Consider the following 20,244-nt stretch of genomic DNA (forward strand, 5'->3'; position numbering starts at 1 on the left):
AGGATAGTATTAGATTTTTAAAAAAGAGGCTTATAATATTGCAAAGTATGATAGTAAGCCTAAGGATTGGGAATGTTTTAGAAACCAGCAAAGGGCCACCAAAAAGTTGATTAAAAAAAAATAGAACATGAGAATAAACTAGCCAGGAATATAACAAACAGACTACAAGCACTTTTACAATAATATAAAAAGGAGAGTAGCTAAAGTAAATGTTGGTCCCTTAGAGGCAGAGACAGGAGAAGTTTTCATGGGAAATGAGGAAATGGCAGACATTAAACAAATATTTTGTGTGTGGGAACATAACGTAAGAGCAGGAGTAGGCCATCCAGCCCCTCGAGCCTGCTCCTCCATTCAACTAGATCATGGCTGATCTACCTCAACACCATTTTCCCGCACTACCCCCATATCCCTTGATATCTTTAATATCTAGAAATCTATCGATCTGTATCTTGAACATATTCGATGACTGAGCCTACACAGTCCTCTGGGGTAGAGAATTCCACAGATTCACTACCCTCTGAAAGAAGAAATTCCTCCTCATCTCAGTCCTAATTGGCCTACCTCTCATTCTTTGACTGTGTCCCCGGTTGTAGAACCCCCAGCCAGGGGAAACATCTTTCCTACATCAACTTTATCGAGCCCTGTAAGAATTTTGTAAGCTTCAATGCGATCACCTCTTGTTCTTCCGAACTCTAGAATGCCAGTCTCCTTAATCTCTCCTCATTGACAATCCTGCCATCCCAGGGATTAGAACATAGAACATAGAAAAATACAGCACAGAACAGGCCCTTCGGCCCACGATGTTGTGCCGATCCTTTGTCCTCTGTCAAGGACAATTTAATCTATACCCCATCATTCTCCTTTATCCATATACCTATCTAAAAGCCGTTTGAAAGTCCCTAAAGTTTCTGACTCAACAACTTCCCCAGGCAAGGCATTCCATGCCCCGACCACTCTTTGGGTAAAGAACCTTCCCCTGACATCCCCCTTATATCTCCCACCCTTCACTTTAAATTTATGACCCCTTGTAACGCTTTGCTCCACCCGGGGAAAAAGTTTCTGACTGTCTACCCTATCTATTCCCCTGATCATCTTATAAACCTCTATCATGTCACCCCTCATCCTTCTCCGTTCTAATGAGAAGAGGCCTAGAATGTTCAGCCTTTCCTCGTAAGACTTATTCTCCATTCCAGGCAACATCCTGGTAAATCTCCTCTGCACCCTCTCCAAGGCTTCCACATCCTTCCTAAAATGAGGCGACCAGAACTGCACACAGTACTCCAAATGAGGCCTTACCAAGGTCCTGTACAGCTGCATCATCACCTCACGGCTCTTAAATTCAATCCCTCTGCTAATGAACGCTAACACCCCATATGCCTTCTTCACAGCCCTATCCACTTGAGTTGCAACTTTCAACGATCTATGCACATAGACCCCAAGGTCTCTCTGCTCCTCCACATGCCCAAGAACCCTACCGTTAACCCAGTATTTTGCATTCGTGTTTGTCCTTCCAAAATGGACGACCTCACACTTTTCAGGGTTAAACTCCATCTGCCACTTTTCAGCCCAGCACTGCAACCTATCCAAGTCCCTTTGCAGACGACAATAGCCCTCCTCGGTATCCACAACTCCACCAACCTTTGTATCATCTGCAAATTTACTGACCCACCCTTCGACTTCCTCATCCAAGTCGTTAATAAAAATCACAAACAGGAGAGGACCCAGAACTGATCCCTGTGGCACGCCACTGGTAACTGGGCTCCAGGCTGAGTATTTACCATCTAAGACCACTCTCTGCCTTCTATCAGTTAGCCAATTCTTAATCCAACTGGCCACATTCCCCACTATCCCATGCCTCCTGACTTTCTCCATAAGTCTACCATGGGGGACCTTATCAAATGCCTTACTAAAATCCATGTACACCACATCCACTGGTTTACCCTCATCCACTTGCTTGGTCACCTGCTCAAAGAATTCAATCAGGCTTGTGAGGCAAGACCTACCCCTCACAAAACCGTGCTGACTGTCCCGAATCAAGCAGTGTCTTTCCAGATGCTCAGAAATCCTATCCCTCAGCACCTTTTCCATCAACTTGCCTACCACCGAAGTAAGACTAACTGGCCTGTAATTCCCAGGGTTGTTCCTATTCCCTTTCTTGAACAGGGGCACAACATTTGCCACCCTCCAATCACCTGGTACCACCCCCGTCAACAGAGAAGATGAAAAGATCATTGCCAGCGGCTCTGCAATTTCATCCCTTGCTTCCCATAACATCCTTGGATATACCCCGTCAGGCCCGGGAGACTTGTCTATCTTCAAGTTATTCAAAAACCCCAACACATCTTCCCTCCTAACGAGCACTTCCTCGAGCTTACCAGTCTGTTTCACACCGTCCTCTTCAGTAATACACCCCTTCTCATTCGTAAATACCGAAGAGAAGTACTCATTCAAAACCTCACTTATCTCTTCCGGCTCAACACACAGTCTCCCGCTATTGTCCTTGACCGGACCTACGGTCCCCCTAGTCATCCTCATATTTCTGACATACGCGTAAAAGGCCTTGGGGTTTTCTTTTATCCTACCCGCCAAGCATTTTTCATGCCCTCTCTTAGCTCTCCTAATCCCTTTCTTCAGATCCTTCCTGGCCATCTTGTATCCCTCCAGAGCTATGCCTGTGCCCTTTTTCCTCAACCTTATATACGCATCCTTCTTCTTCCTAACAAGACTCTCAACCTCTCTTGTCAACCATGGTTCCCTCACATGACCATCCCTTCCCTGTCTGACAGGGACATGCTTATCAATGGCCCCTACTATCTGCTCCTTGAAAAAGTTCCACATTTCGACTGTGCCCTTCCCTGCCAGCATATGCTCCCAACTTATGCTCCTCAGTTCCTGCCTTACAGCATCATATCTACCCTTCCCCCAATTGTAAACCTTGCCCTGTTGCACATACCTATCCCTCTCCATTACCACAGTGAATGCTACAGAATTGTGATCACTATCTCCAAAGTGCTCGCCCACCAACAGCTCTATCACTTGCCCTGGTTCATTACCTAGTACCAAATCCAATATTGCCCCCCCTCTGGTCGGGCAGTCTACATACTGAGTCAGAAAAGCTTCCTGGACATACTGCACAAACACTACCCCATCCAAACTATTCGATCTAAAGAGTTGCCAATCAATATTTGGGAAGTTGAAATCCCCCATAATTACTACCCTGTGACTTCTGCTCCTTTCCAAAATCTGTTTCCCAATCTGCTCTTCCACCTCCCTGCTGCTATTGGGGGGCCGATAGAAAACTCCCATCTGATGAATCTCCGCTGCACTTCCTCTATGGCAAGTATATCCTTCCTGAGGTAAGGAGACCAAAACTGTACATGATACTCCAGGTGCAGCCTCACCAAGGCTCTATACAATTGTAGCAAGACTTTACTCCTGTACTCAAATCCTCTTGCAATAAAGGCCAACATACCATTTGTCTTCCTAATTGCTTGCTGCACCTGCATGTTAGGGGGTTTCAGTAATGTATGAGCAAGGACACCCAGGTCCCTTTGGACATCAACACTTCCCAATATCTTACCATTTAAGAAATACACTGCCTTTCTGTTTTTCTGACCAAAGTGGATAACTTCGCATTTTTCCATCTGCCATGTTCTTGCCCAATCACTTAGCCTGTTTAGATCCCCTTGAAGCCTCTTTGCATACTCCTCATAACTCACATTCCCACCTAGTTTTGTGTCATCAGTAAACTTGGAAATCTTACATTTGATCCCCACATCCAAATCATTGATACAGATTTTGAATAGCTGGGGCCCAAGCACTGATCCTTGGAGTACTTCACAAGTCACAACCTGCCAACCTGAGAATGACCAGTTTATTCCTACTGTCTGTTTTCTGTCTGTTAACCAATTCTCAATACATGCCAGTATCTTACCCACAATCCCATGTGGTCTAATTTTGCTTATTAACATCCTGTGTAGGACCTTGTAGAAAGCCTTCTCAAAATCCAAATACACCACATTCACTGGTTCTCCCTTATCTATTCTAGTTACATCCTCAAAAAAACTCCTTCAAACATGATTTCCCTTTTCATATATCCATGTTGACTCTGCCCAATCCTACCATTATTTTCTAAGTGTCCAGTTATCACATCCTTTATAATAGATTCTAGTATTTTCTCTACTAATGTCAGGCTAACAAGTCTGTAGTTGTTTTTTCTCTCCCTCCTTTCTTAAATAGTGGGTTTATATTTGCTACCTTCCAATCTTCAGGAACTATTCCAGAATCTATATAATTTTGGAAGGTGATCACCAGCGATCTACTATCTCTACAGCTGCCTCTTTCAACACTCTGGGATGTAGATCATCAGTTCCAGGGCATTTATCAACTTTTAGTCCCACTAATTTCTCCAGCACTACTTTTTTTATTAATACTAATTTCTTTCAGCTCCTCGTTCTCGCTATTCCCTTGGTTCCTTAGTATTTCTGGGGCGTTTTTTGTATTTTCCTCCATGAAGACAGACACAAAGTATTTGTTTAGTTTCTCTGCCATTTCCTTATTCCTCATTATAAATTCGCCCCTGTAATGGGGCCACATTTGTCTTTGCTAATCTTTTCTTTTTTACATACCTATCAAAGCTTTTACAGTCTGTTTTTATGTTTCTTGCTAGCTTACTTTCATATTCTATTTACTCTATCAGTTTCTTGGTCTTCCTTTGCTGAATTCTAAAATGCTTCCATTCCTCAGGCTTACTACTTTTTTGGCAACTTCATAAACCTCTTGCTTTCATCTAATACAATCTTTAACTTCTCTTGTTTGCCATAGTTGGATGACCTTTCCTGTTGGGAATGTAAATTTGTTGTAAACCATGTTTTCATTTTATAAATGCTAGCCATTACCAGTCTACCATCATACTTTTTAATGTAGTTTCCCAATCTACCACAGCTAACTTGCCCCTCATACTTATAGTTTCCTTTGTTTAAATTTAAGACCCTAGTTTTGGATTGAACTACATCATTTTCAAACTTAAAGTAAAATTCTATCCTATTATGATTACTCTTCCCAAGAGGCTTCTTTTACAGAGAGATTTTTAATTAGCCCTTTCTCATTGCGCAATACCAGATCTAAAATAGCCCATTCTCTAGTTGGTTCCTCAAAAGCATCTAGAAAAGCATCTTGTACACATTCCAGGAATTTGTCCTCCACAGTATTAGTGTTAATTAGGTTTACCCAGTCTACTGGGCAGCGCAATGGTTAGCACCGCAGCCTCACAACTCCAGCGACCCGGATTCAATTCTGGGTACTGCCTGTGTGGAGTTTGTAAGTTCTCCGTGTCTGCGTGGGTTTTCGCCTGGTACTCCGGTTTCCTCCCACCACCAAAAGACTTGCAGGTTGATAGGTAAATTGGCCATTATAAATTGCCCCTAATATAGGTAGGTGGTAGGGGAATAGAGGTGGGGATGTGGTAGGAATATGGGATTAGTGTAGGATTAGTATAAATGGGTGGTTGATGGTCGGCACAGACGCGGTTGGCCGAAGGGCCTGTTTCAGTGCTGTATCTCTAAATAAAAATAAATAAAATAAAATGTAGGTTGAAGTCCCCCATTATTACTGTATTACCCTTGTTACATGCATCTCTAATTTCCTGATTTATGCCATGTCCTACATTGTCACTACTGTTTGGTGGCCTATAAATAACTCCCATCAATGTTTGCTGCCCTTTGCTGTTTCTTAGCTCTACCCAAACTGATTCTACATCTTGATCCTTCAATCTAAGATCCTCTCTCGCTAATGTACTGATCTGATCCTTTACTAATAGCGCTACCCCACATTCTTTTCCGTTCTGATGAAAGGTCACAGATGCTGCCAGACCTGCTGAGTATTTCCAGCGCTTTCTATTTTTTTTTGCCTGTCATTCCTAAATGTTGAATACCCTTGAACATTCAGTTCCCAGCCTTTGTCACCCTGCAGCCATGTCTCTGTAATGGCAATTAGATCATATTTATTTCTATTTATGCCATCAATTCATCTACCTTGTTGCGAATGCTGTGTGTATTCAGATACAGTGCCTTTAATTCTGTCTTTTTATTATTTTCACAACCTCTAGTCTTATCTGCTGGCATAATCGTAGGTTTGTACGCTCTGTCCCTTCCTGCCGCACTCAGATTATAAATTCCCTTATTGCTACCTTGCTGTCTTGCTTTCTGCTCTCTCTTTTTAAATTATCAAATTTTCTCTCACTTGATCCCTCGCACCCCCCACTGTTTAGTTTAAAGGCCTACCTACTAGTTATACGACTCGCCAGAACACTGGTCCCAGCACGGTTCACGTGAAGACGATCCCTACTGTACAGCTCCCACTTTTCCCAGTATTGTTGCCAATAGCCTATGAATCGAAACCCATTTTTCCCACACCAATCTTTGAGTCACGCATTTAACTCCCTAATCTTATTTACCATACTCCAATTTGCTTGTGGCTTAGGTAGTAATCCAGTGGTTTGTACCTTTGAGGTTCCGCTTTTTAATTTAGCCCTGAGCTGCTCATACTCCCTATGTAGGAGCTCTTTCCTAGTCCTATCCATGTCGTTGGTGCCCACATGGACCACGGCAACTGGATCCTTCCCCCTCCCACTGCAAGTTCCTCTCCAGCCCCTCGCAGATGTCTCGAACCCTGGCACTGAGCAGGCAGCACAGCCTTCTGGATTCTTGCTCTTAGCCACAGAGAACTGTGTCTATCCCCCTGACTATACTATTTCCTACTATTACAACATTCCTATTTACTCCCCCAACTTGAATGGCTTCCTGTACTGTGGTGCCATAGTCAGTTTGCTCATCCACCCTACAGCCCTCGCTCTCATCCATACAAGTTGAAAGAACCTCATACCTGTTGGGCAATTACAAGGGCTGAGGCTCCTCCACTTCTGCCTTCTCAATCCCTTTACCTGCCTTACTTGCAGTCACACCCACCTGTCCCTGATCACTGACCAAATGAGAAGACCCTATCCTAAGGGGTGTGACTACCTTCTGGAACAAAGTGTCCAGGTAACTTTCGCCCTCCCTGATGCATCGCAGTGTCTGAGCTCGGCCTCCGGCTCACTGACTCTGAGCCAAAGCTCCTCGGGCCGTAGATCCTTATTTCCGATATGTTTGCCTTGGATCACACTGGTATCCACCAGCTCTCACCTACTGCAGCCACAACACATCACCTGCCTTGCCATCTTTATGTTAATTCATTTATTTTTCTTAGTTAATAATAAACTCCACTGCTACCAAGCCCCGGTACTATTAATAAGCTTTACTGCTGCTAGTAAACCTTACTACTACCAATAAAACCTTACTAATCAATTTCCTCAGTCTTAGAAGATGATTCTTCTTTCAATTAATAATACACTAGCCCAATTAAAATTCCTTAGTTTAGATTAGAGATAAGAGGAAATGTTCACCAATCAATCGCTTACCTTTGCTGTAATGTCAAACGTCATTTTTTTTGGAATGCTCTGAACCCACAACTCCCCATCCTTGCTCTTCAAACTCTTGCCGCTGTCTCAAGGTTGCCCTCTATTTCTGGGAAACAGCTTTTATTTTCTACAGCTACTAGAGGCTGAAAAAGGAGCACCTCTTTCCCCTCTGCACCAAATTCCCACCTTCTGACTACATCTTGCTCAGGCAAAGTCTCCTCTCATAGGAACACAGGAAATCGGAGCAGAAGTAGGCCATTTGGCCAGTCGAGCCTGTTTTGCCATTCAAACACATTACTTCCAGGGGTACAAAGCAAGGATTATTGGAGAGTGCAATCCAAAGAAAAGTCATATTGAAACAAGCAGCCCCCCCTTAATTATAACATGAGATACTGTACCAGAAACCTACCGAAGTTGTCAGAAGGGCAAAATGTATGGGTACGAGACCAAAATAGGATCATAGGAAATAAGAGCAGGATTAGACTATTCGGCCTGTTGAGCCTGCTCCGCCATTCAAACAGATTATGCCTGATCATCTACCTCTACGCCATTTTCCCCACTATCCCCATATCCCTTGATGTCATTAGTATGCAGGAATCTATTGATTTCTGTTTTGAACATGCTCAATGATTGAGCTTCCACAGCCCTCTGGGGCAGAGAATTCCAACCTATGAGTAAAGAAATTCCTGCTCATCTCAGTCTTAAATGGCCTGCCCCTTATTCTGAGACTGTGTCCTCTGGTCCTAGACTCATCAGCCAGAGAAAACATCCTATCTACATCTACCCTGCCATATCCTGTAAGAATTTTGTACGTTTCAATGAAATCACCTCTCATTCTCAAAACTCTAGAGAATACAGACCCAGTTTCTGCAATTTCTTCTCATAAAACAATCCTGCCATCCTAGGGATTAGTCTAGTGAACCTCCGTTGCACTCCCACTATGGCAAGTATATCCTCCCTCAGATAAGGAGACCAAAACTATACACAATACTCCAGGTGTGGTCTCACAAATACAATTGCAGCAGTACATCTTTACTCCTGTACTCAAATCCCCTTGCAATGAAGGCCAACATACCATTTGCCTTTGTAATTGCTTGCTGCACCTGCATGCTAGCTTTTAGTGACTCATGAACAAGGACACCCAGGTCTCTTTGGACATCAACACTTCCCAAACACTCTCCATTTAAGAAATACTCTGCCTTTCTGTTTTTTTCGACCAAAATGAATCACTTCACACTTATTCACGTTATATTCCATCTGCCATGTTCTTGCTTGTACAAATCCCCTTGAAGCCTCCTTGCATCCTCCTCACAATTTATATTCCCACTGAGTTTTGTGTTATCAGCAAATTTGGAAATATTATAATTGGTCCCCATATCCAAATCCTTTATATAGATTGTGAACAGCTGTGGCCTCAGCACTGTTCTACCCCACTAGTAACAGCCTGCCATCCTGAGAATGATCCATTTATTTCAACTGCCTATTTTCTGTCTGTTAACCAAATCTCAATCCATACCAGTATATTATCCCCAATGTCCAAGTGCTCTAATTTTGTTTACTAACCTCCTGTGTGGGACCTTAACAAAAGCCTTCCGAAAATCTAAATATACCATATCCACTGGTTCTCTGCTACAAGTAACATCCTCAAAAAACTCCAACAGGTTTGTCAAACATGATTTCCCTTTCAATAATCCATGTTGACTCTGCCCAATCATATCATTATTTTCCAAGAGTCCAGTTATCTCATCCTTTATAATAGATTCTAACATTTTCCCTACTGCTGATGTCAAAATATCAGATCTGTAGTTCTCTGTTTTCTCTCTCGTTCCCTTCTTAAATAGTACGGTTACATTTGCTACTTTCCAGTCTGCAGGAACTTTCCAGAATCTTAAGAATTTTGAAAGATAACCACCAATGCATCCACTATCTCTGTAGCTGCCTCCTTCAATACTTTGGGATGTAGCTCATCTGGTTCAGGCGATTTATCAACTTTCAATCCAATTAATTTTTCGAGTACTACCACTTTATTGATACTATTTACTTTCAGTTCCTCATTTTTACAAGACCCTTGATTCTGTAATATTTCTGGGAGATTTTCTATGTCTTTCTCTGAAGATAGACTACAAAGTAATTGTTTAGTCTCTCCGCCATTACCCCATTCTCCACCACAAACTCTCCTGTCTCCGCCTGCAATGGACCCACATTCGTCCTTGTTAATTGATTCCTTTACACATACCTAGCATGAATTCATAATCTCTTTTCCCTTTCTTTATTAGTTTCTTGGTCCTCCTTTGTTGGACTCCAAATTGCTCTCAATCCTCGGGATTACCACTTTTCTGGCGACCTTGTAAGCCACTTCCTTTGACCTAATGCAATCTTTAACTTCTTTTGTTAGTCACGGTTGATTCACCTTTCCTCTTGGCTTTCTATGTCTTAGAGGGATGTGTATTTGTTGTAAACCATGTAATACCTCTTTAAATACTAGCCATTGCCAGTCTACTATCAAATCTTTTAATGTATTTTCCCAAACCACCATAGCCAACTTGCCCCTCATACCTTCATAGTTTCCTTTGTTCAGATTTAAGACCCTAGTTTCAGAATGAACGATATCTCTTTCAAACTTGATGTAGAATTCTATCATATTGTGTCACTATTTCCGAATGGCTCCTTTACAGCAACGTTATTAATTAACCCTTTCTCATTACATAATACTAAATCTAAAATAGCCCAATCCCTAGTTGGTTCTTCAACATACTGCTCCAGAAATCCATCTCATACACACTCCAGGAATTCATCTTCCACTGTGTTAGTGCTAATTAGGTTTACCCAATCTATATGTAAATTGGAGTCGTCCATTATTACAGTATTGCCCATGCTGCTTACAGCTCTAATTTCCTGATTTATACCGTGCCTAACATTACCATTACAGTTTTGTGGCCTATAACCAATGCCCACCAATGTTTGCCCCTTACTGTTCCTTAGGAGAGGGAGTAATTCTCCAGCGAGACAAGAATCAACAGTGATCTTGTATAATACGAACTCAGAGGGTACTATACAAAGGAACAGAAAGAATCTTATTCCTTTACAGTAAAGACATAATCAATTATACATTTAGACAACTCGGATGTTGAATCGGAAATTCAAAAAGCACTGAATACTACAAATCTCAACGAAGGCCGTACAAATCAGGACATGAGATCAGAGAAAGACTACTAATCTTCCACATCTGACGTCAACAAGATCAGGGAGAGTTGTGAGGCCTCCTGACAGGTTGAATCTATGATGTCAGAGACTTGGGGGTAGTATGTAAATATATAGTGGGGTAAAGACTTGGGGGGGAGATGCAGTATAAGGGTATGAAAGAGTTAATCTTGAGTGAGTATAAAGATTGGCACCCACCATCATGATGTAAGAGATCATGTGGGAGAGACTCGAACAGTTACGGAGTGGTTTTTGAAGGAGAAACGCTGGTTAGTGTGGAGTGTATGTAGTTATGAAATAAATATTAATGTTTAAATAGTACAGTCTAAGAACCTCTCTGGTAGACTCAATAAGGTGGCAGCATACAGAAACAAACATATAACAATATTTAAGGAAGGAAAGACTTGCATTGGAGATGGTACAGTGAAGGTTCATTGGGTTGGTTCCTGGGATGAGAGGGTTGTCCTAAGATGAGAGGCTGAGTAAATTGGATCTATATTCTGTGCAGTTTAGAAAAATGAGAGGTGATCTCATTGAAACATACAAGATTCTGAAGGGGCTTGACAGGGTAGATACTGGCTGGTGAACCTAGAAAATGGGGGCACAGTCTCAGGATAAGGAGCCGATCATTTTGGACTGAGATGAGAAGAAATTTCTTCGCTCAGAGGGTTGTGAATCTTTGGAATTCTCTACTCCAGAGGGTCATGGATGCTCTATTGTTGAATGTATTTAAGGCTGAGATGGACAGATTTTTGGTTTCTCGGAATCAAGGGTTATGGGGAGTGGGTAGGAAAGTGGAGTTGAAGCCAAAGATCAGCCATAATCATATTGAATGGTGGAGCAGGCTCGATGAGCTGTATGGTCCACTCCTGCTCCTATTTCTTACATGATTATATTCACAGTTAAATAGCCAGCCAATACACCTTGTTTAGATTCATACATGAAAAATGGGCATTTGGGCAAGTGACTGGAGAGCAGCCAGCGATTGTGAAGCTGTAGTTCACCGGAGTCCGTGCCCTCACTTGCACAAGACAAAATAATCAATTTTTGTATGACAGTTTCCAAATTCTGAATTAGAAGGGTTCAATAGCTGCATTCATATCTGTGCGAGTGGGGATGATGAGCAAAGATTCAGTGACTGAATTCAGCTTAAGATTTGTAGTATGGAACAGGATTCAAACTGGGTGGTGTATTAGATTATGCCACAGTCTCACCTGTGTCACTTGTGTACATAGCTTAAATAAGAGCAAAATACTGCAGATGCTAGAAATAATGGGGCCCATGGTCTGAAATTATTGAACTCAATATTGAGTCCAGAAGGTGGTAGAGTGCCTAATCGGAAGATGAGCTTCAGTGGAATACTGCAGCAGGCCGAGGATAGAGATATGGGTGTGAGAGCAGGTTGGTGAATTAAAATGGCAAGCAACCGGATGCTCGGGGTCTTGCTTGCAAACCCAGTGGAGATATTGTGCAAAGCGGTCACCCAATCTGCATTTGGTCAACCCAATATAGAGGAGACTGCGTTGTGAGCAGCAAATACAGTATACTAAATTGAAAGAAGTACATCGCTGCTTCACCTGGAAGGAATGTTTGGGGCCTTGGATGGTGAGGAGAGAGGAGCTAAAAGGGTAGATATTACATCTCCTGCGATTGCATGGGAAGGGGATGAGGTGTTGGGGGTGATGCAGGAGTAAAACGGGAACCTGGTCCGCTCCTCCATCACCCCCAACACCTCGTCCCTTCCCATGGCACCTTCAATATTGAGTTCAATAATTTCAGACCATAAGTCCCATTTTTAAAAATTTATTTTTATACATTAATTTTTATTTTTTAACTATGTGCTAGTCTTAAACTTGTTTTTCATGTTTTTGTTTTCAGACAGAGCTGTTCATTAGTCTGCCAATAGCACTCTCTCCAGATTCATTCTTTGTCTTTTACTACTACTTAGCACTCCATTTACATTCTGTTTCATGACATGTCTGTCATTTAATCTTTCCTGCCCTCCATTCTATCACAGACCTTCCCTTTTGTTCTTCTCCCCCCCCCCCCCCCCCCCACTTTCGCTTGCTCAAAGACTGTTACATTTCTAACTTTTGCCAGTTCTGATGAAGGGTCACAGACCTGAAATGTTAACGCTGTTTCCCTCTAGACAGATACTGCCAGACCTGCTGAATTTTTCCAGCACTTTCTTTTCTCATTTGTGTACATAGCTTGTTTTTTTTATTTCATGAATTGTATATGCTCTTCCCGATTGATATAATATTCTGTTTGTTTTAGACTTGTCAAGCTCGCCTCCAGGACCATACCATCAGGATATGTATGTGTTGAGGCCTGAAGAGCGCTTTAAGGCACCTCCCATCTTACCTCCCCATCTGCTCCAGGTCATTCTCAACAAGGACACACACATTTCAGTAAGTCCACTAAAATAGCTGTGCTGCTGATGTAGCTGTGACCAAATCTGTCATTTCATCTTGGCATTGAGGTCCCTGCATTACTCCATCTGCTTGCAATTTATATATAATTTTAAATCTTCAGAATCCTGTAATAGTACATACAAGACTGAGGCAGGAACGCCAACTGTTTTAAAATGCATTTGTCGTGTGTTTATATGGAAGAAAGAACACATTTTGTTTTTTCCAGAAATAAATTTCAACTTTAAATGCTCTCAATGAATGACCAAAGGTATGTTCTAACATTTAAAAAAAAGTTATCTGGTCATTTATCTCATTGCTGGTTTTGGGACCTTTCTGTGTGCAGATTGGATCAGTGTTTCCCTACATTACAAGAGTGACTGCAATTCAAAAGTACTTAATTAAATGTGTGCACTTAGGGCAGCCTAGGGTTATGAAAGGGACTATATAAATCCTAGTTCTTGTACTTAATTTGCTTATTTTCCCCTAACATGCAATATTAATATTAAATTTTAGTTCTCTGCTCAATTGAACAATCAAACTAAATCCTTCTGCAAGCCATTTACTTTATCTTTTGTACTTATTGCTCCCTCTATTTTAATGTCCTCTGCAAATTTAACAAACTTATAGTTGAATTCTGCATCTAAGTAATTATGTGGTGATACATTTGACACCAACTCCCCAAACTGACACAATACCTCTCACCAGTACTCTTATTATTTTTAAAAAATAAATCCTATCCCACATTCTTCTCTGGTTGCCCATGATTTTTAGTTTTATTAAATGTTCTATGTGAGCAGTTGTCAAAGGCATTCTGAAAGCATAGAAGGCTTCTCAAAAAGGATCTTCCCCCTTTTTACATCATTGTTTACTATTTCTTAAAAAGCTGTTAATTGTTGGATAAGTAGTCATCTAGACTGCTATTTAAAATGTTTTTTTATTTTGCCTACTGCAATGATACTGTCGCTGCTTAGACCATAATCTGTCTCTTATTTTTAAATTATACTTACTAGATTTGCTTCTAATCTGCAGAACTTCTTCACTAACCAGTGATTCTTTCGGGGCTACGGACAGACATCCACAAGTTTCTTGCCTATTTTCCACTGTCGTCCTAGTACAAATAACCTTTGGTCCTGGGAGTTATTAGTCTCTAGTTCCTTTTTATGAAATATTTCACACTGATTTCAGCATACCCTAAAAGGTTAGATATGCAGTAATTGGATGGCAAGTCAGTATTTTCCTCTCAAGTTCCAACTTCCTCCTTAACTACTCTGTCAGTTATGTATCCTTTTTTCTTTGCACCCCAGTTCTTTTTCAGTCTGTTTTAGCATTTTCTATTCTCCTTCCAAAGTTCTCTCACTTTTCCTGAAGTTTTTCTTTCCTTCCTGACTCCTGCAACAGTGTTTGATCTTGAGGAATTTTAGTGTAAGTGGCTTACATGAGTTGAGATACAAATAATTTTATTATTTGTTGTTTTATAAGCAGTCTTTAGAAATCTGTGGCAAATCAGTTGCATATTTTAGAGATCATCAAAAGGATTAGTCTTTATTTTATAATCTTATGTAAGCGATTGAGAGACTTTTAGATTAATCAGTATCTCTGTCTTGCTCACCTAGTGTGATCCTGCTTTACTCCCTGAACCGAACCATGTGATGCTGAATCATCTATATGCACTCTCCATAAAAGTAAGTTGTCATGCATTTCAAATCCTATGTGGAAATAAAGTGAATAAAGAAATGTGTGTTTTTTTCCCGTTTCTTTCTTTCAGCTTGTTGAAGCACATTAGATCCTTCAGTTAATTTTTCCACTGCCAGATATGTGCAGAATTCAAGAGAAACATACTGAACAGTCAATATTGGGTACAGAGTTTATAGAGTCCTTAAAATGCTCAAGATCGGATACTTAGTCAGAATTATTAAAAGCTATAAACACCATCTTCCTGAGCTTAACTATTATACTGAGATGATGCTTATGAAAATACGATACTATACTGATCACCTATAGTACCGAGGGAGTGTACAATATGTCCTCCCTTCGCAGTCTTGTGCTTAATGCCATGCAGTGCGGAAACCGAAGTTGGGCTTTTTTAGGTCTTGCATGACGGTGGTTCTAAGTTGTTCTTGGTCTACCTTGAGATCTACAGCAATCTGGAGGGAATTTCGATTGTGATGCCTGTAGGGCTTTCTTAATGTTTAGAGTTCCCATTGGATCAGGCGATATGCCCAAACAGTTGCGGTGTCAGAGACAGATGATTTTGAAGACTGCAGGTCATGCTATGTGCCTTCCGCGTATATTGGGAGACCATTCATTCTTGAGTTTCTTCATGGGAGCTGCTACTTCCAGGGCATTGGCAGATTATAGTTGATTGTGCGATCTGGTATGGCTCCATCTGCTGCTTCTTGCAGAACTTCAGAGATGCCTTTTGGGGTTCAGAAGCATTTCAAACCAGCTCTTCTATCTTGTCATCTTCTCTGGCAAAGTTGACAGTAGCTGACCTTTCCCATTGTCAGCTGGACAATGTACTAATTTATAGTGTTCACAAGCTTAATGTAGTGAAAGACCTTCCTATTGCAGTTAGGTTTCAATAGCTGCTTTGCCTCATTTGCTTTCTGAAAGGCACAGTTCTGACAGCCTCAACAAAAGATTTGCCTATACACTTCCACAAGAGAGAAGTGTGCTTCCATGTCATTCTTCATACGAGCCATTCTCCTTTTCTCCACGTTGTCAATGGCTTCTTGACTTATCCAAGGGCTGATTCGGATTAGTTACATGTGCTAATTAAAACATGCACCACTGCATCTCAAAGTCATCTACAGGGTAGTCGGTCTCCAAAGCCCCATCTCAATTCCGTTGGTAATCCTGCAAATAACAATCCCGCTTTAATTTGCCCCTGTCCTAATGTGCTTAAGAAACAGAGGTGGTGTTTTTAGGTAATCTTCTTCTGATATCAGCTGTTAGGAGATGGTGGTCGGAGCTGCACATGGCGTCGTGGTTGACTCTGCAATCCATCATGACCCTCCATTTTTGATTTCCAGTATGTGGCTCATCTTTTTTTTGGTGGTCATTTTTAGAGTGTCTTGTCCATCGAACAATGTTCTTCCTTCTGTACCATGAACTAACTATTTGAAGGTGGTGCCTGGAACAGAACTGGAGAAAATATTCTGTATTCCTACTGGTTGTTTTGCTGCGGTATGGTCTGAAGATCACATAGGGCAAAAAGGAATAAGTTGCATCTTATAACCTAAGAACACTAAGCGAGGCTGGTGCCACAACTCAACCTAGTGAGTGAGCTCTAATGGTTGAAAATCATAAACAGACTGCAGGCAATGCGATGGCTGTGATCTGTAGAATGCAAGTGGATGATTTCATCATATTATGGTCCAGAGAAGATGCCCAGCATCAACATGGAGTGGCAGTAGGGCTAGCAGCAGAGAAGGAGATCCCTTATGTCCTGGGTACCACATTTGTCTAGAATCCTTAGTGCTTGCTTAAATCACTGTCATAAACATCATAGCATCTTGGTGGCATATGCTCTGACCAGTGCTGCGGACTGGGTGGTCAAGATAGATTTCCATGTAGCCCTCAACAGTGCAGCCATTTGTCTAAGAGATTTCAGTGCCTCAACAGGACGTGTGAGATCTAGCCTAATAAAAAGAAAATCTTGAAAATTCTGATAAAATGTAGGATAGGACTGTGTAATTGATTTAATGCTTGGCTTGAGCAAATTAACCAATGACTGTAAAGGGAAAAATCAAAGTCTAACAAAAGTTAAAAGTGGCAGCCAACGAGGATCCTGAAGTTAAGTGCTCTTCCAGGCTTCGCAAATCTAGCCTGGGGTGCTGCAGCTCTGCCGCACCCACCACCCCCCCCCCTCCCCCCACCCCTCCCAAAAAGCAATATCAGGGGTCCCCAACAAACCTGCCGCCTTCACTCCAGAGGACAGCTGGGCTGGTCTGAGTCACTGGAACTCTGGCTGCTGCCTGGAGAAAATTCACCCCATTGTTTCAAAGCTGAATTGAAAGCTGAGGGTTTATTCTCTATCCTATCTCAACCCTCTTTGTGCTTTGTGCATCCCTTAGCTCAGTTGGATTGAACTGTTTCACAAAAATAGAATAATTAATTGTACACTAAAAGGTACATGATACTGGCCAGTGAACTGACTGTGAATCAAAATAAATGGTTGTGTTTCCCTTTTTTTCCCCCATTGCGCAACATCAATATCCTTGCCTTCTCGGATCATTTTTATGCTTGTATATCTTGAGTGTTTAGTCTGATTTGGCAATTGTGTTTCATACTAAGAGATCCAGGCATTAGAGAGAGCATTTGACCTTGCAATAATTATATTTTCAACCTTCCAATGATACCTTTGCTGGAATATGGTTCCACAGATGATGTCAACCCTCTGATACCTTGTCCAAGTACCTATACTTTATTTGCGGCCCTGGACAACAACTGTCAGTAATTGTCATTTGGTAGTACAGAACTTGAGTCCTGATGAGTGCAAGATGAAAAGCTTCGACAACATGTCTCTCTTTTCAGCAACTGTCAGTAAACTATTCAACTGTATGAATCGCAACCAGACCTGTCTCAACCAACAATAATACAAAAGCAAAATACTGTGGATGCTGGAAATCTGAAACAAAAATGGGAAATGCTGGAAATATTCAGGTCATGTAGCATTGTTTTTAATATTCATTTCATAGGATGTGGTTGTCACTGGCAAGGTCAGCATTTGTTGCCTATCCCTTATTGCCTTTGAGAAGGGGATGGTGAGCTGCCTTCTAGAACCCGCTACAGTCCATCTGGTGTGGATACATCCACAGTACTGTTAGGGAGAGAGTTCCAGGATTTTGATCCAGTGACAGTGAAGGAACAGCGATATAGTTCCAAGTCAGGATGGTGTGTGGCTTAGAGGAGAACTTGCAGATGGTGATGTTCCCCTGCATCTGCTGCCCTTGGCCAGTGAACAGGTTGTTGCTGTTTAAGTGACGCTTGACAGCACTGTCGACAACACCTTCCATCACTTTGCTGATGATCAAGAGTAGACTAATGGGGCGGTAATTGGCTGGATTGGATTTGTCCTGCTTTTTGCGGACAGGACACACCCGGGCAGTTTTCCACATTGTCGGGTAATGCCAGTGTGTAGCTGTACTGGAGCAGCTTGTCGAGCAGTTGTCAGGACCCATAGCCTTTGCAGTATCCAGTGCCTTCAGCTGCTTCTTGATATCACATGAAGTGAAGCAAATTGGCTGAAGACTGGCCTCTGTGATGCTGGGGACCTCAGGAGGAGACCGAGATGGATCATTCACTCAGTACTTCTGACTGAAGATGATCGCAAATGCTTCAGCCTTTTCTTTTGCACTGATGTACTGGGCTTCGCCGTCATTGAGGGTGGGGATATTTGTGGAGTCTCCTCCAGTTATTTGTTTAATTGTCCCCTAGCATTCATGACTGGATGTGGCAGGACTGCAGAGCTTTGATCTGATCCATTGGTTGTGGGATTGCATACTGCTTATGCTGTTTGGCATGCTAGTAATCCTGTGTTGTAATTTCATCAGGTTGACACTTCATTTTTAGGTATGCCTGGTGCTGCTCCTGGCATGCTCTCCTGCACTCGTTATTGAACCAGGGTTTGTTCCCCTACTTGATGGTAATGGTAGAATGAGGGATATGCTGGGTCATGAGGTTGCAGATTGCAGGTGAATACAAATCTGCTGCTCCTCCCGATGGACCACAGCGCCTCATAGATGCCTGGATTTGAGCTACTAGATCTGTTCTAAATCCCATTTGCATGTTGGTAGTGCCACACAACACAATGGAGGGTATCCTCAATGTAAAGATGGGACTTTGTTTTCACAAGGATTGTGTGATGGTCACTCTTACCAATACTGTCATGGACAGATGCATCTGCAACAGCTAGATTGGTGAGGACAAGGTTCAGTAGGCTTTTTGTTCTTTTTGGTTCCCTCACCACCTGCTGCAAATATGTCCTTCAGGACTCGGCCAGCTTGGTCAGTAGAGGTGCTACTGAACCACTCTTTGTGATGGACATTTAAGTCCCCCACCCAGAGTGCATTCTGTGTCCTTGCCACCCTCAGTGCTTCTTTCAAGTGGTGTTCAAAATGGAGGAGTACTGATTCATCAGCTCAGGAAGGGCGGTAGGTGGTAATCAGCAGGAGTTTTCATTGCCTATGTTTGACTTGATGCCATGAGACGTCATGGGGTCTGGACTCAATGTCGTGAATTCCCAGGGCAACTCCATCCCGACTGTATACAACTGTACCACCACCTCTGGTGGGTCTGTCCTGCCAGTGAGACAGGACATACCCAGGAATGGTGATGTCTGGGATATTGGATGTAAGGTATGTTTCCGTAAGTATTGCCATGTCAGGCTGTTGCTTGATTGTTTTGTGGGACATTTCTCCCAATTTTGGTACAAGCACCCAGATGCTAGGAAGGTGGACTTTGCAGGGTCGATAGGGCTGGGTTTGCTCTTGTCATTTCCAGTGCCTAGGTCGATGCTCAGTGTTCTGTCCTTTTTTATTCCTTTTCAATTTTTGTGTAGCAGTTTTGCACAACTGAGTAGTTTGCTATGCCATTTCAGAGGGCAGTTAAGAGTCACATGTAGGCCAAACCAGGTAAGGATGGCAGATTTCCTTCCCTGAAGGACATTAGTGAACCAGATGGACCATCGATGGTAGTTTCATGGTCACCATTACTGAGGCTAATTTCAATTCCAGATTTTTTTTATTAATTGAACTTAAATTCCACCAGCTGCCGTGGTGGGATTTGAAGCTGTGTCTCCAGAGTATTAGCCTGGATCTCTGGAAGACTAATTCAGTGATGTTACAACTATGCCACCATCTCTTTTCTCTCCCCCTGCTGCCCCACAGTGGAAAGAAAAACGTTTCAGGTCTGTGTGACCTTTCGTCTGATTCTGCCGTCACTTTTTATTCACACATGAGCAGGATCTAGCAAATGGTAGTCAGGAGGATCTGTGGATTTTTTTATTTCACTCCATTACCCAAGGGACTGAGATTAATTGTATAGGCCTGACTGCTGCCCAGGTAAGACCATTTAACTTAGTCAAGACCACAGATTGTATGTGAAACTATGTGAAGCTTTCCTGATCTGTGTGGTTCAATCCTGCAGCAGGCAGTTAATTTACAGATTGAG

The 20,244-nt window shown here is 42.1% G+C and overlaps 1 protein-coding gene across 4 annotated transcripts in view; it reads left to right on the forward strand.

The window, feature by feature from the left end:
- Positions 1-20,244, forward strand: part of LOC137372911 (5'-AMP-activated protein kinase subunit beta-2-like) — a 41,566-nt gene that overhangs the window by 20,883 nt on the left and 439 nt on the right. For all 4 annotated transcript variants that reach the window (XM_068037372.1, XM_068037370.1, XM_068037374.1 and 1 more), the window contains 2 exons: positions 12,935-13,068; positions 14,685-14,753. In XM_068037372.1, coding sequence (XP_067893473.1) covers positions 12,935-13,068; positions 14,685-14,753 — 203 coding nt within the window. The remainder of the gene's footprint in view (positions 1-12,934; positions 13,069-14,684; positions 14,754-20,244) is intronic.

The sequence above is a fragment of the Heterodontus francisci genome, chromosome 8, assembly GCF_036365525.1.
Source record: "Heterodontus francisci isolate sHetFra1 chromosome 8, sHetFra1.hap1, whole genome shotgun sequence".
Taxonomy (NCBI): Eukaryota; Metazoa; Chordata; class Chondrichthyes; order Heterodontiformes; family Heterodontidae; genus Heterodontus; species Heterodontus francisci.